Here is a 12,585-nt window from a genome sequence, read left to right on the forward strand (position 1 = left end):
CCCAGGTGTGTGTGTGTGTGTGTGTGTGTGTGTGTGTTAGCGTGTGTATCCCAGGTGTGTGTGTGTGTGTGTGTGTGTGTGTTAGCGTGTGTATCCCAGGTGTGTGTGTGTGTGTGTGTGTGTTAGCGTGTGTATCCCAGGTGTGTGTGTGTGTGTGTGTGTGTTAGCGTGTGTATCCCAGGTGTGTGTGTGTGTGTGTTAGCGTGTGTATCCCAGGTGTGTGTGTGTGTGTGTTAGCGTGTGTATCCCAGGTGTGTGTGTGTTAGCGTGTGTATCCCAGGTGTGTGTGTTAGCGTGTGTATCCCAGGTGTGTGTGTTAGCGTGTGTATCCCAGGTGTGTGTGTGAGCGTGTGTATCCCAGGTGTGTGTGTTAGCGTGTGTATCCCAGGTGTGTGTGTTAGCGTGTGTATCCCAGGTGTGTGTGTTAGCGTGTGTATCCCAGGTGTGTGTGTTAGCGTGTGTATCCCAGGTGTGTGTGTTAGCGTGTGTATCCCAGGTGTGTGTGTGTGTGTTAGCGTGTGTATCCCAGGTGTGTGTGTGTGTGTTAGCGTGTGTATCCCAGGTGTGTGTGTGTGTGTTAGCGTGTGTATCCCAGGTGTGTGTGTGTGTGTTAGCGTGTGTATCCCAGGTGTGTGTGTGTGTGTTAGCGTGTGTATCCCAGGTGTGTGTGTGTGTGTTAGCGTGTGTATCCCAGGTGTGTGTGTGTGTGTTAGCGTGTGTATCCCAGGTGTGTGTGTGTGTGTTAGCGTGTGTATCCCAGGTGTGTGTGTGTGTGTTAGCGTGTGTATCCCAGGTGTGTGTGTGTGTGTTAGCGTGTGTATCCCAGGTGTGTGTGTGTGTGTTAGCGTGTGTATCCCAGGTGTGTGTGTGTGTGTTAGCGTGTGTATCCCAGGTGTGTGTGTGTGTGTGTGTGTGTGTTAGCGTGTGTATCCCAGGTGTGTGTGTGTGTGTGTGTGTGTTAGCGTGTGTATCCCAGGTGTGTGTGTGTGTGTGTGTGTGTGTTAGCGTGTGTATCCCAGGTGTGTGTGTGTGTGTGTGTGTTAGCGTGTGTATCCCAGGTGTGTGTGTGTGTGTGTGTGTTAGCGTGTGTATCCCAGGTGTGTGTGTGTGTTAGCGTGTGTATCCAGGTGTGTTTGTGTTAGCGTGTGTATCCCAGGTGTGTGTGTGTGTGTGTGTGTGTTAGCATGTGTATCCCAGGTGTGCGTGTGTGTGTTAGCGTGTGTATCCCAGGTGTGCGTGTGTGTGTTAGCGTGTGTATCCCAGGTGTGCGTGTGTGTGTTAGCGTGTGTATCCCAGGTGTGCGTGTGTGTGTTAGCGTGTGTATCCCAGGTGTGCGTGTGTGTGTTAGCGTGTGTATCCCAGGTGTGCGTGTGTGTGTTAGCGTGTGTATCCCAGGTGTGCGTGTGTGTGTATCCCAGGTGTGTGTTAGCGTGTGTATCCCAGGTGTGTGTGTGTGTGTTAGCGTGTGTATCCCAGGTGTGTGTGTGTGTGTGTGTTAGCGTGTGTGTGTTAGCGTGTGTATCCCAGGTGTGTGTGTGTGTGTGTTAGCGTGTGTATCCCAGGTGTGTGTGCGTGTTAGCTAGTGTATCCCAGGTGTGTATGCGTGTTAGCGTGTGTATCCCAGGTGTGTGCGTGTTAGCGTGTGTATCCCAGGTGTGTGCGTGTTAGCGTGTGTATCCCAGGTGTGTGCGTGTTAGCGTGTGTATCGCTGGTGTGTGCGTGTGTGTTAGCGTGTGTATCCCAGGTGTGTGCGTGTGTGTTAGCGTGTGTATCCCAGGTGCCTGTGTGTGCGCTACCTGTGGTTGAGGATGCGGTGGATCATGAGCCACTCCATCTTGACTCCGTAACGGTAGAACTCCTCCTCCATGTGGACGTACAGGGGGTCCTTGTTCTTCCTCTTAGTGCTCTTGTCATCGTCCCCCTCCCCTCCGAAGTCCACCAGCGGGGGCTCGTCCATGTCCGTCTTCCTCTGGTAGTTACGGAACATCACCTGGCAGTTCAGCTCCAACTGGAGGGAGGGAAAAGAGTGAAGAGGGTAAAAGATGAGTCTACTCTCTATTTAGTACATAAGGATGAAGACATTGAGCCTATGGCTGTTGCGGTGACCGTATTACCGCCACACAGGCAGTCATGACGGCAGTAAAATTCCACTTGACCGTTGAGTTATGGTAATCTCCTTTTATGCACTCTGGACATGCTTTGGTAGTACCCAACTTACTAACTACCATCAGCTCCTAATGGTCTGGTACTCAGGGCTCTATTGTCTCTCCATCAGGTCATAATGGCCTGGTACTCAGGGCTCTATTGTCCCTCCATCAGCTCCTAATGGCTTGGTACTCAGGGCTCTATTGTCCCTCCATCAGGTCCTAATGGTTTGGTACTCAGGGCTCTATTGTCCCTCCATCAGGTCCTAATGGCCTGGTACTCAGGGCTTGATTGTCCCTCCATCAGGTCCTAATGGTCTGGTACTCAGGGCTTGACTGTCCCTCCATCAGGTCCTAATGGTTTGGTACTCAGGGCTCTATTGTCCTTCCATCAGGTTCTAATGGCCAGGTACTCAGGGCTCTATTGTCCCTCCATCAGGTCCTAATGGCCAGGTACTCAGGGCTCTATTGTCCCTCCATCAGGTCCTAATGGCCAGGTACTCAGGGCTCTATTGTCCCTCCATCAGGTTCTTAATGGCCAGGTACTCAGGGCTCTATTGTCCCTCTAACCACTATGACATAACAAAATGGACAGCGCTTTCTCAGGTGATGACTAATTCAAAACAACCAAACGCATATGAGTTTATGCATAGGCTTATTACCCCGAGCTGAAAAAAAAATGAATTAAAATGATAGTGTCTTTACAATACATTTACTACTGCATATTAAACATAGAACAAAACTGATTTAAGATGATATTGTGTCTTTACAATACATTTACTACTGCATATTAAACATAGAACAAAACTGATTTAAGATGATATTGTGTCTTTACAATACATTTACTACTGCATATTAAACATAGAACAAAACTGATTTAAGATGTCTTTGGTACATAATGGGTCTAGCATAATACATTTGAGTAATTGCCTTTGAGTGTGGACTGCATTATTCTTCTTTTTAAATGTTTTATTTAACTAGGCAAGTCAGTTAAGAACAAATTCATATTTACAATGACGGCCTACCGGGGAACAGTGGGTTAACTGCCTTGTTCAGGGGCAGAACGACAGATTTTTACCTTGTCAGCTCGGGATTTGATCCAGCAACCTTTCGGTTACTGACCCAACACTCTAACCACTAGGCTACCTGCCGAGTTGAGTGAAATAAGTGTTGTTATATTTCTTTCTCAGCTGCTCATATTAAGCACATGTGCCGCTATAAAACCCAAGCAGCCTGATTTCTAAGACATTCTATGGTTTGTATCACTCACAACTAAAGTTGCCAAATAACTCTTAAATCTAGCATATAGGACCTGTTTCAAGTAATCACTTTTATGCTCAACATAGCCACCCATATGCTCGCAATGGGAAAAATATCCTTTCTATTTTATTCAGCTATTTTCAATTATATTCTTATTACTATAAAATCATGTAAAATAAAATAATGGCACGGGACTTAAGCATATTGTCACACCTACACCTGCTCCCTCCAGCGCTCAACGTCGCCGGTCTACTAACCACCGGAACTGGCTATTATATTACGCACACCTGTTCTCCATCATTACACACACACCTGGTCATAATTTTCTCCTTGATTACGCCCCCTTTATTTCACCCTCAGTTGTCATCAGTCATTAGGTGGTATTGTTATCTCCCGTGTTCAGTACGCTTCTCATGTTTGTTCTTTTGTATCGTTTCATGAAGATGGCGCTGACAGAGATGGTCGCCTTGCTTCGAGTCCTAGGAAACTACGCAGTATTTAGTTTTTTTCTGTATTATTTCTTACATTGTTAGCCCAGAAAATCTTAAGTGTTATTACATACAGCCGGGAAGAACTATTGGATATAAGAGCGACGTCAACTTACCAACATTACGACCAGGAATACGACTTTCCCGAAGCGGATCCTTTGTTCGGACCACCACCCGGGACAGTGGATCTAATCCCAGCAGCCGACCCAAAACAACATCGCCGCATTAGAGGCATACGGAGCGGCCTCCTGGTCAGGCTCCGTAGGCGTGCACACCGCCCACTACTTCCGAGTATACTATTCACCAATGTCCAGTCTCTTGACAACAATGTAGACAAAATTGCCTTCCAGAGAGACATCAAAGACTGTAACATCCTCTGTTTCACGGAAATATGGCTCTCTCGGGATACGTTGTCGGAGTCGGTTCAGCCACCGGGCTTCTTCATGCATCGCGCCGACAGAGATAAACACCTCTCTGGGAAGAAGAAGGGCGGGGTGTACAGTCGTGGCCAAAAGTTTTGAGAATGACACAAATATAAATTTTCACAAAGTCTGCTACCTGAGTTTGTATGATGGCAATTTGCATATACTCCAGAATGTTATGAAGAGTGATCAGATGAATTGCAAAGTCCCTCTTTGCCATGCAAATTAACTGAATCCCCCAAAAACATTTCCACTGCATTTCAGCCCTGCCACAAAAGGACCAGCTGACATCATGTCAGTGATTCTCTTGTTAACACAGGTGTGAGTGTTGACAAGGACAAGGCTGGAGATCACTCTGTCATGCTGATTGAGTTCGAATAACAGACTGGAAGCTTCAAAAGGAGGGTGGTGCTTGGACTCATTGTTCTTCCTCTTTCAACCATGGTTATCTGCAAGGAAACACGTGCCGTCATCATTGCTTTGCACAAAAAGGGCTTCACAGGCAAGGTTATTTCTGCCAGTAAGATTGCACCTAACTCAACCATTTATCGGATCATCAAGAACTTCAAGGAGAGCGGTTTAACTGTTGTGAAGAAGGCTTCAGGGTGCCCAAGAAAGTCCAGCAAGCGCCAGGACCATCTCCTAAAGTTGATTCAGCTGCGGGATCGGGGCACCACCAGTACAGAGCTTGCTCAGGAATGGCAGCAGGCAGGTGTGAGTGCATCTGCAGGCACAGTGAGACAAAGACTTTTGGAGGATGGCCTTGGGTCAAGAATGGCAGCAAATTAGCCACTTCTCTCCAGGAAAAACATCAGGGACAGACTGATATTCTGCAAAAGGTACAGGGATTGGACTGCTGAGGACTGGGGTAAAGTCATTTTCTCTGATGAATCCCCTTTCCGATTGTTTGGGGCATCCGGAAAAAAGCTTGTCCGGAGAAGACAAGGTGAGCGCTACCATCAGTCCTGTGTCATGCCAACAGTAAAGCATCCTGAGACCATTCATGTGTGGGGTTGCTTCTCAGCCAAGCGAGTGGGCTCACTCACAATTTTGCCTAAGAACATAGCCATGAATAAAGAATGGTACCAACACATCCTCTGAGAGCAACTTCTCCCAACCATCCAGGAACAGTTTGGTGACAAACAATGCCTTTTCCAGCATGATGGAGCACCTTGCCATAAGGCAAAAGTGATAACTAAGTGGCTCGGGGAACAAAACATCAATATTTTGGGTCCATGGCCAGGAAACTCCCCAGACCTTAATCCTATTGAGAACTTGCGGTCAATCCTCAAGCGGCAGATGGACAAACAAAAACCCACAAATTCTGACAAACTCCAAGCATTTATAACGCAAGAATGGGCTCCCATCAGTCAGGATGTGGCCCAGAAGTTAATTGAAAGCATGCCAGGGCGGATTGCAAAGGTCTTGAAAAAGAAGGGTCAACACTGCAAATATTGACTCTTCATGTATTTATTACTTCATGTAATTGCCAATAAAAACCTTTGACACTTATGAAATGCTTGTAATTATACTTCCGTATTCCATATTAACATCTGACAAAAATATCTAAAGACAATGAAGCAGCAAACTTTGTGGAAATTAATATTTGTGTCATTCTCAAACCTTTTGGCCACGACTGTATGCCTCATGACTTACGACTCATGGTGTAATCATAACAACATACAGGAACTCAAGTCCTTCTGCTCACCCAACCTAGAATTCCTTACAATCAAATGCCGGCCATATTATCTCCCAAGAGAATTCTAGTCAGTTATCAGCTGTGTATATACCCCCTCAAGCAGACAACGCGACGGCCCTCAAGGAACTTCATTGGGCTGTGTGAAAAGCACAAGCATTTCACTACACTCGCATAAACATCTGCTAACCATGTGTATGTGACCAATAAAATGTGATTATTAAACTCACCTTCTGCACCGGTTTCCTGACTCCCGGCATATACGTTACAGAATACCACCTCACAATACGGACGCAGCAGAAGATAAAACCTTCTTCCAGATGGTCAACGAACAGGGTCATCTACTCCACCAACACCACGACCAACTGGCGCAACTGGGTACGACCATGAGGGAGGTCCTCCGCGTTCTCCACTGCCTCGACACCACCAGCGAGGTTCTCCAGACCCCTATCAGAGGGCCTCCTACCACGGATCATCACAGTGAGCCAGTCCCCCAGCCGTCCGCCCAGGTCAGCAATGCCCGACTATCCCTTCCGGAGAAGTATGACGGGAACTTTATCGAAATGCAGTGGCTTCCTACTCCAGTGCTCACTCTATTTCGCCTATCAGACGGGATACCACATCATCGAGATGTCCAAGGTTGCCACGGTCACTTCCCTGCTGACCGCACGGGCTCTGGAGTGGGCTCCGGCCGCCTGGGAGAGAGGAGAGGAGGAGCTGGGTTACTATGAGAGGTTCATGGCTCTGTTCAGGGCGGTCTTCGACCAACCTCCAGGGGGCAGAGAGGGAGGTGAGCGACTGTTCCAACTCCAGCAGGGTACCCAGACCACTGCGGAGTGCGCCCTCACCTTTCAGAATGTGGCAGCCTCCAGTAGATGGAATGAGCTGGCGCTCCGCACTCTATTCCGTAGTGGACTACGCGAGGAGGTTCAGATGGAGTTGGCATGTCGGGATGACAACATATCCTTGGACGCTCCCATCTCAATGGCCATCCGTCTGGATAACCTTCTTTGGGAGCGCCTGTGTCCACCTCGCTACTCGCCTCCCACCTTTGGCTGTCCTGAGGCAGCGCCTGAACATATGGAGTTAGAGGCCACACACCTCTCCACAGCAGAGCAGGCTCCGCCAGGCTCTGGAGAGGGGACCCGCTCCTGCTACCTGCTCTCCAGAACGCATCTACGTCCCCATGGGGGTGAGAGATCGACTGTTGACCTGGGCACACACATCCCTCTGCCGCTGGACACCCAGGTATCACCCGCACAATCCAATCCATCTCCGAGAAGTACTGGTGGCCCACCTTGGCGCAGGACATCGCCCAATATGTCAACTCATGCTCCAGCAGGGAAACTACTTCCCCTTCCCGTGCCTCAGTGGCCTTGGTCACATCTGTCCATAGACTTTGTAACTGATCTCCCCCTTTCTGATGGTTTTACCACTATTATTGATGTTGACGGATTCTCTAAATCCTGCCATTTTATCCCTCTCTCTGGTCTACCTACTGCTCTCCAGGTCACTGAGGCACTATTCCAGTACTACATCGTTACTGACCTTGGTCCCCAGTTCACGTCGCGGTCTGGAAAGCCTTTATGGAGAAGCTGGGGGTTACGGTCACCTTCACATCCGGGTACCGGACTAAAATAAATAACGGATGTATTGTGATGGTGTACATAAAATTGGTTTATTATACTTTTTTAAATGTAGATGTTCCAAAGGCGCGCAAGAGCGGCTTGTATGCGTGGAGGCCTGGAGATGCTAAAGTGGTTTATGTATGATGATTTTTTTTTTGTGGATCAGCTTTAATATTGTTGATAGATTGCTGCTTCCATCAATGTAACTGTCCGCATCATTTCCAATCCCCCATATATTTTTGGGGTAAATATATATATACATAAACATTCATACATATACACATACAGTTGAAGTTGGAAGTTTACATACACTTAGGTTGGAGTCATTAAAACTCATTCCAAGTCCACAAATCAAGTCCACAAATTTCTTGTTAACAAATTATAGTTTTGGCAAATCTACTTTGTGCATGACAAGTAATTTTCCCAACAATTGTTTACAGACAGATTATTTCACTTATAATTCACTGTATCACAATTCCAGTGGGTCAGAAGTTTACATACACTAAGTTGACTGTGCCTTTAAACAGCTTGGAAAATTCCAGAAAAATATGTCATGGCTTTAGAAGCTTATGATAGGCTAAATGACATCATTTGAGTCAATTGGAGGTGTACCTGTGGATGTATGTCAAGGCCTACCTTCAAACTCAGTGCCTCTTTGCTTGACATCATGGGAAAATCTAAAGAAATCAGCCCAAAAAATTGTAGACCTCCACAAGTCTGGTTCATCCTTGGGAGCAATTTCCAAATGCCTGAAGGTACCACGTTCATCTGTACAAACAATAGTACACAAGTATAAACACCATGGGACCACGCAGCTGTCATACCGCACAGGGAGGAGACGCGTTCTGTCTCCTAGAGATGAACGTACTTTGGTGAGAAAAGTGCAAATCAATCCCAGAACAACAACATAGGACCTTTGTGAAGATGCTGGAGGAAACAGGTACAAAAGTATCTATATCCACAGGAAAATGAGTCCTATATCGACATAACCTGAAAGGCCACTCAGCAAGGAAGCCACTGCTCCAAAACCACCATAAAAAAGCCAGACTACGGTTTGCAACTGCACATGGGGACAAAGACCGTACTTTTTGGAGAAATGTCCTCTGGTCTGATGAAACAAAAATAGAATTGTTTGGTCATAATGACAATCCTTATGTTTGGAGGAAAAGGGGGGAGGCTTGCAAGCCGAAGAACACCATCCCAACCGTGAAGCACGGGGGTGGCAGCATCATGTTGTGGGGGGGCTTTGCTGCAGGAGGGACTGGTGCACTTCACAAAATAGATGGCATCATGAGGATGGGAAATTATGTGGATATATTGAAGCGACATCTCAAGACAACAGTCAGGAAGTTAAAGCTTGGTCGCAAATGGATCTTCCAAATGGACAATGACAACATGCATACTTCCAAAGTTGTGGCAAAATGGCTTAAGGACAACAAAGTCAAGGTATTGGAGTGGCTATCACAAAGCCCTGACCTCAATCCTATAGAACATTTGTGGGCAGAACTGAAAAAGTGTGTGTGAGCAAGGAGGCCTACAAGCCTGACTCAGTTACACCAGCTCTGTCAGGAGGAATGGGACAAAATTCACCCAACTTATTGTGGGAAGCTTGTGGAAGGCTACCCGAAACGTTTGATTCAAGTTAAACAATTTAAAGGCAATGCTACCAAATACTAATTGAGTGTATGTACACTTCTGACCCACTGGGAATGTGATGAAAGAAATAAAAGCTGAAATAAATCATTCTCTCTACTATTATTCTGACATTACACATTCTTAAAATAAAGTGGTGATCCTAACTGACCTAAGACAGTGAATTTTTACTAGGATTAAATGTCAGGAATTTTGAAAAACTGAGTTCAAATATATTTGGCTAAGGTGTATGTAAACTTCCAACTCCAACTGTAGTTAGAATTTTTGTATCACAACACTGAAGTGTAAGAGGCCTCCATTTTTTAAATGGACTGGATCTTTATATTTACCACTTGGATCCTGTTTCAGTAATAATGAAATCAGACCTTTTTGTTGCATGTCCGATAATCTACCGTTTATATATGAGTGGTTAAAACATGCTAATAATGGTCCTCTGAGTATATAAAAAAAAGTTTGGTATACTTCCACTGGTATGCCATCCAGCCCTGGAGTTTTCCCGGACTTAAATCAAATCAAAGGTTATTTGTCACGTGCGCCAAATACAACAGGTGTAGACTTTACAGTGAAATGCTTACTTACCGGCTCTAAGCAACAATGCAAAAAAGGTATTAGGTGAACAATAGGTAAGTAAAGAAATAAAAACAAAAGTAAAAAGACAATGAAAAATAACAGAAGCGAGGCTATATACAGTAGCGAGGCTATATACAGGCACCAGTTAGTCGGGCTGATTGAGGTAGTATGTACATGTAGATATGGTTAAAGTGACTATGCATATATGATAAACAGAGAGTAGCAGTAGCGTAAAAGAGAGGTTGGCGGGTGGCGGGACACAATGCAGATAGCCCAGTTAGCTAATGTGCGGGGGCACTGGTTGGTCGGGTCAACTGAGGTAATTTGTACATCAATGTATAGTTAAAGTGACTATGCATATATAACAAACAGAGAGTAGCAGCAGCGTAAAAAAGGGGTTGGGGGGGCACACAATGCAAATAGTCCGGGTAGCCATTTGATTACCTGTTCAGGAGTCTTATGGATTGGGGTTAAAAACTGTTGAGAAGCCATTTTGTCCTAGACTTGGCACTCCGGCACCGCTTGCCATGCGGTAGTAGAGAGAACAGTCTATGGCAGGCGTGGCTGGGGTCTTTGACCATTTTTAGGGCCTTTCTTTGACACCGCCTGGTGCAGAGGTCCTGGATGGCAGGCAGCTTAGCCCCAGTGATGTACTGGGCAGTACGCACTACCCTCTGTAGTACCTTGCGGTCGGAGGCCGAGCAATTGCCGTACCAGGCAGTGATGCAACCAGTCAGGATGCTCTCGATGTTGCAGCTGGAGAACCTTTTGAGGATCTGAGGACCCATGCCAATTTCTTTTGGTGCAATCTTCACAACTGTCTTGGTGTTTGGACCATTCTAGTTTGTTGGTGATGTGGACACCAAGGAACTTGAAGCTCTCAACCTGCTCCACTACAGCCCCTGTCGATAAGAAATGGGTGCGTGCTCGGTCCTCCTTTTCCTGTAGTCCACATTCATCTCCTTTGTCTTGATCACGTTGAGGGAGAGGTTGTTATTCTGGCACCACACGGCCAGGTCTCTGACCTCCTCCCTATAGGCTGTCTCGTCATTGTCAGTGATCAGGCCTACCACTGATGTGTCGTCTGCGAACTTAATGATGGTGTTGGAGTCGTGCCTGGCCATGCAGTCGTGGGTGAAAAGGGAGTACAGGAGGGGACTGAGCACGCACCCCTGAGGGGCTCCAGTGTTGAGGATCAGCGTGGCAGATGTGTTGCTACCTAACCTCACCACCTGGGGGCGTCCCGTCAGGAAGTCCAGGATCCAGTTGCAGAGGGAGGTGTTTAGTCAGTTATAAATTATTCTGTCCTAGTTAAAAACAAGTTATCATCCAATAGACTTTGATTAAATTTCCAATATCCTCACCCACATGGAAATTCTGTAAGAGTAATATATATGGCAATTATGTGAGTGTCCGACCGCATTCTGTCCCCTAACATGTTTATGTTAATAAACGGTCAATTACCATGAGACCAGCAGTCTTTTGCATGACAATAACCGTCTGACAAAATGTAATGGACGCCACAGCCCTAATTAAGCCTGCATATTACAGTGGCATATTGCTGGTTGAGCGTGTTACCTGTAGCTCTTGGACCCAGGAGCAGTGCCAGTAAGACATGTTGCACCATTTGACAAAGAACTGCCTCTCTGGTCGGCCGGCCAATGGGACAGGGTCTGGGGCCTCGGCTGGGAGGTCCAGGGGGCGGAGCACAAGTGTAGGGGGCGGAGGTTCACCCCACTTCCAGGTCAGAACCTTCTGGACCTTACCCTTCATGCCCGGGCACTGAGGGAAATTCAGGAACAATCAGATATACATTCACAAAGAAATAGCTTGTGTAGAAAATACCTTCTTTGTCAATCATGTCAACACTACATATTGCATTTATATCTGCAATCTTCCGTCATTATACATTTAAAAAACAATGCCAGCATATACGAGGAGAGATCGGAAACAAGAGTTAAATTGCAGCTGTATAGCTGACTCAACTCAAATCAAGAATTCCATATGATGTAGGTGTAGCCACCCACACATGTATAACAGAACATGTTCTCTTTAATAATCATGTACATCCAACACCCATACGTTGAGATTCATTCTCTCTCTCTCTCACAGACATACACATACACAGGGTGCAGGGCTCACCATGCAGCGTGGGCAGATCCATTCCCCGTTGGGTATCTCGGGGAGGGGGGGGTTGAGACAGTGGATGTGGTAGGAGGAGGTACAGGTGTCACAGCACAGCAGCTCTCCTCCATCCTTACACACCCTGCAGAACTCTATGTGATGGTCATCCTCCTCCTCTACCCATCCCTCATCCCTCCCCACCTCCTCGTCCTCCCCCTCTCCCTCAGACAGCTCCTCTCTGGCCTCCCACTGGATCCCCTCTTTCTCCTGCAGGGAGGGAGGAACAAAAAGAGAGTGGGAGGAGAGAGCGGGGGGGGACAAGAATGTGGGAGGGGTGTGGCGGAAGGGGTAGTGAGAGTGCAGGAAGGGGAGTGAGGAGGGAGGAGGTGGGGGGGTGTTGAGAGGAAATGGTAAGAGAGGGGAGTGGAATGATGGAGGGGAAGCGAGAGTGGGGGAAAGGGGGAGGTGATGAAGGACAAAGGGAAGGAGAGAGAAAGATAGGAGTGAAAGAGAGAAGGACCAGGACAGAAAAAGGTCAACATCAAAAATAGGATATCACACCAATCTTTAGTCATTAAAGAGAAAATACATACAGTGTAT

The 12,585-nt window shown here is 46.8% G+C and overlaps 2 protein-coding genes across 4 annotated transcripts in view; one reads left to right on the forward strand and one right to left on the reverse strand.

Moving 5' to 3' along the window:
- LOC120048605 (cell adhesion molecule 4-like) overlaps window positions 1–12,585 on the forward strand; it is a 752,359-nt gene that overhangs the window by 461,290 nt on the left and 278,484 nt on the right. The gene's annotated exons all lie outside the window — the stretch shown is intronic.
- The window catches only part of LOC120048587 (chromodomain-helicase-DNA-binding protein 4-like), a 49,305-nt gene that overhangs the window by 32,684 nt on the left and 4,036 nt on the right, over window positions 1–12,585 (reverse strand). For all 3 annotated transcript variants that reach the window (XM_038994678.1, XM_038994676.1, XM_038994675.1), the window contains exons 11-13: window positions 12,004–12,252; window positions 11,440–11,643; window positions 1,797–2,008 (exon numbers count right to left, since the gene is read on the reverse strand). In XM_038994678.1, coding sequence (XP_038850606.1) covers window positions 1,797–2,008; window positions 11,440–11,643; window positions 12,004–12,252 — 665 coding nt within the window. The remainder of the gene's footprint in view (window positions 1–1,796; window positions 2,009–11,439; window positions 11,644–12,003; window positions 12,253–12,585) is intronic.

This window comes from Salvelinus namaycush, chromosome 5 (assembly GCF_016432855.1).
Source record: "Salvelinus namaycush isolate Seneca chromosome 5, SaNama_1.0, whole genome shotgun sequence".
NCBI classification, from domain to species: Eukaryota; Metazoa; Chordata; class Actinopteri; order Salmoniformes; family Salmonidae; genus Salvelinus; species Salvelinus namaycush.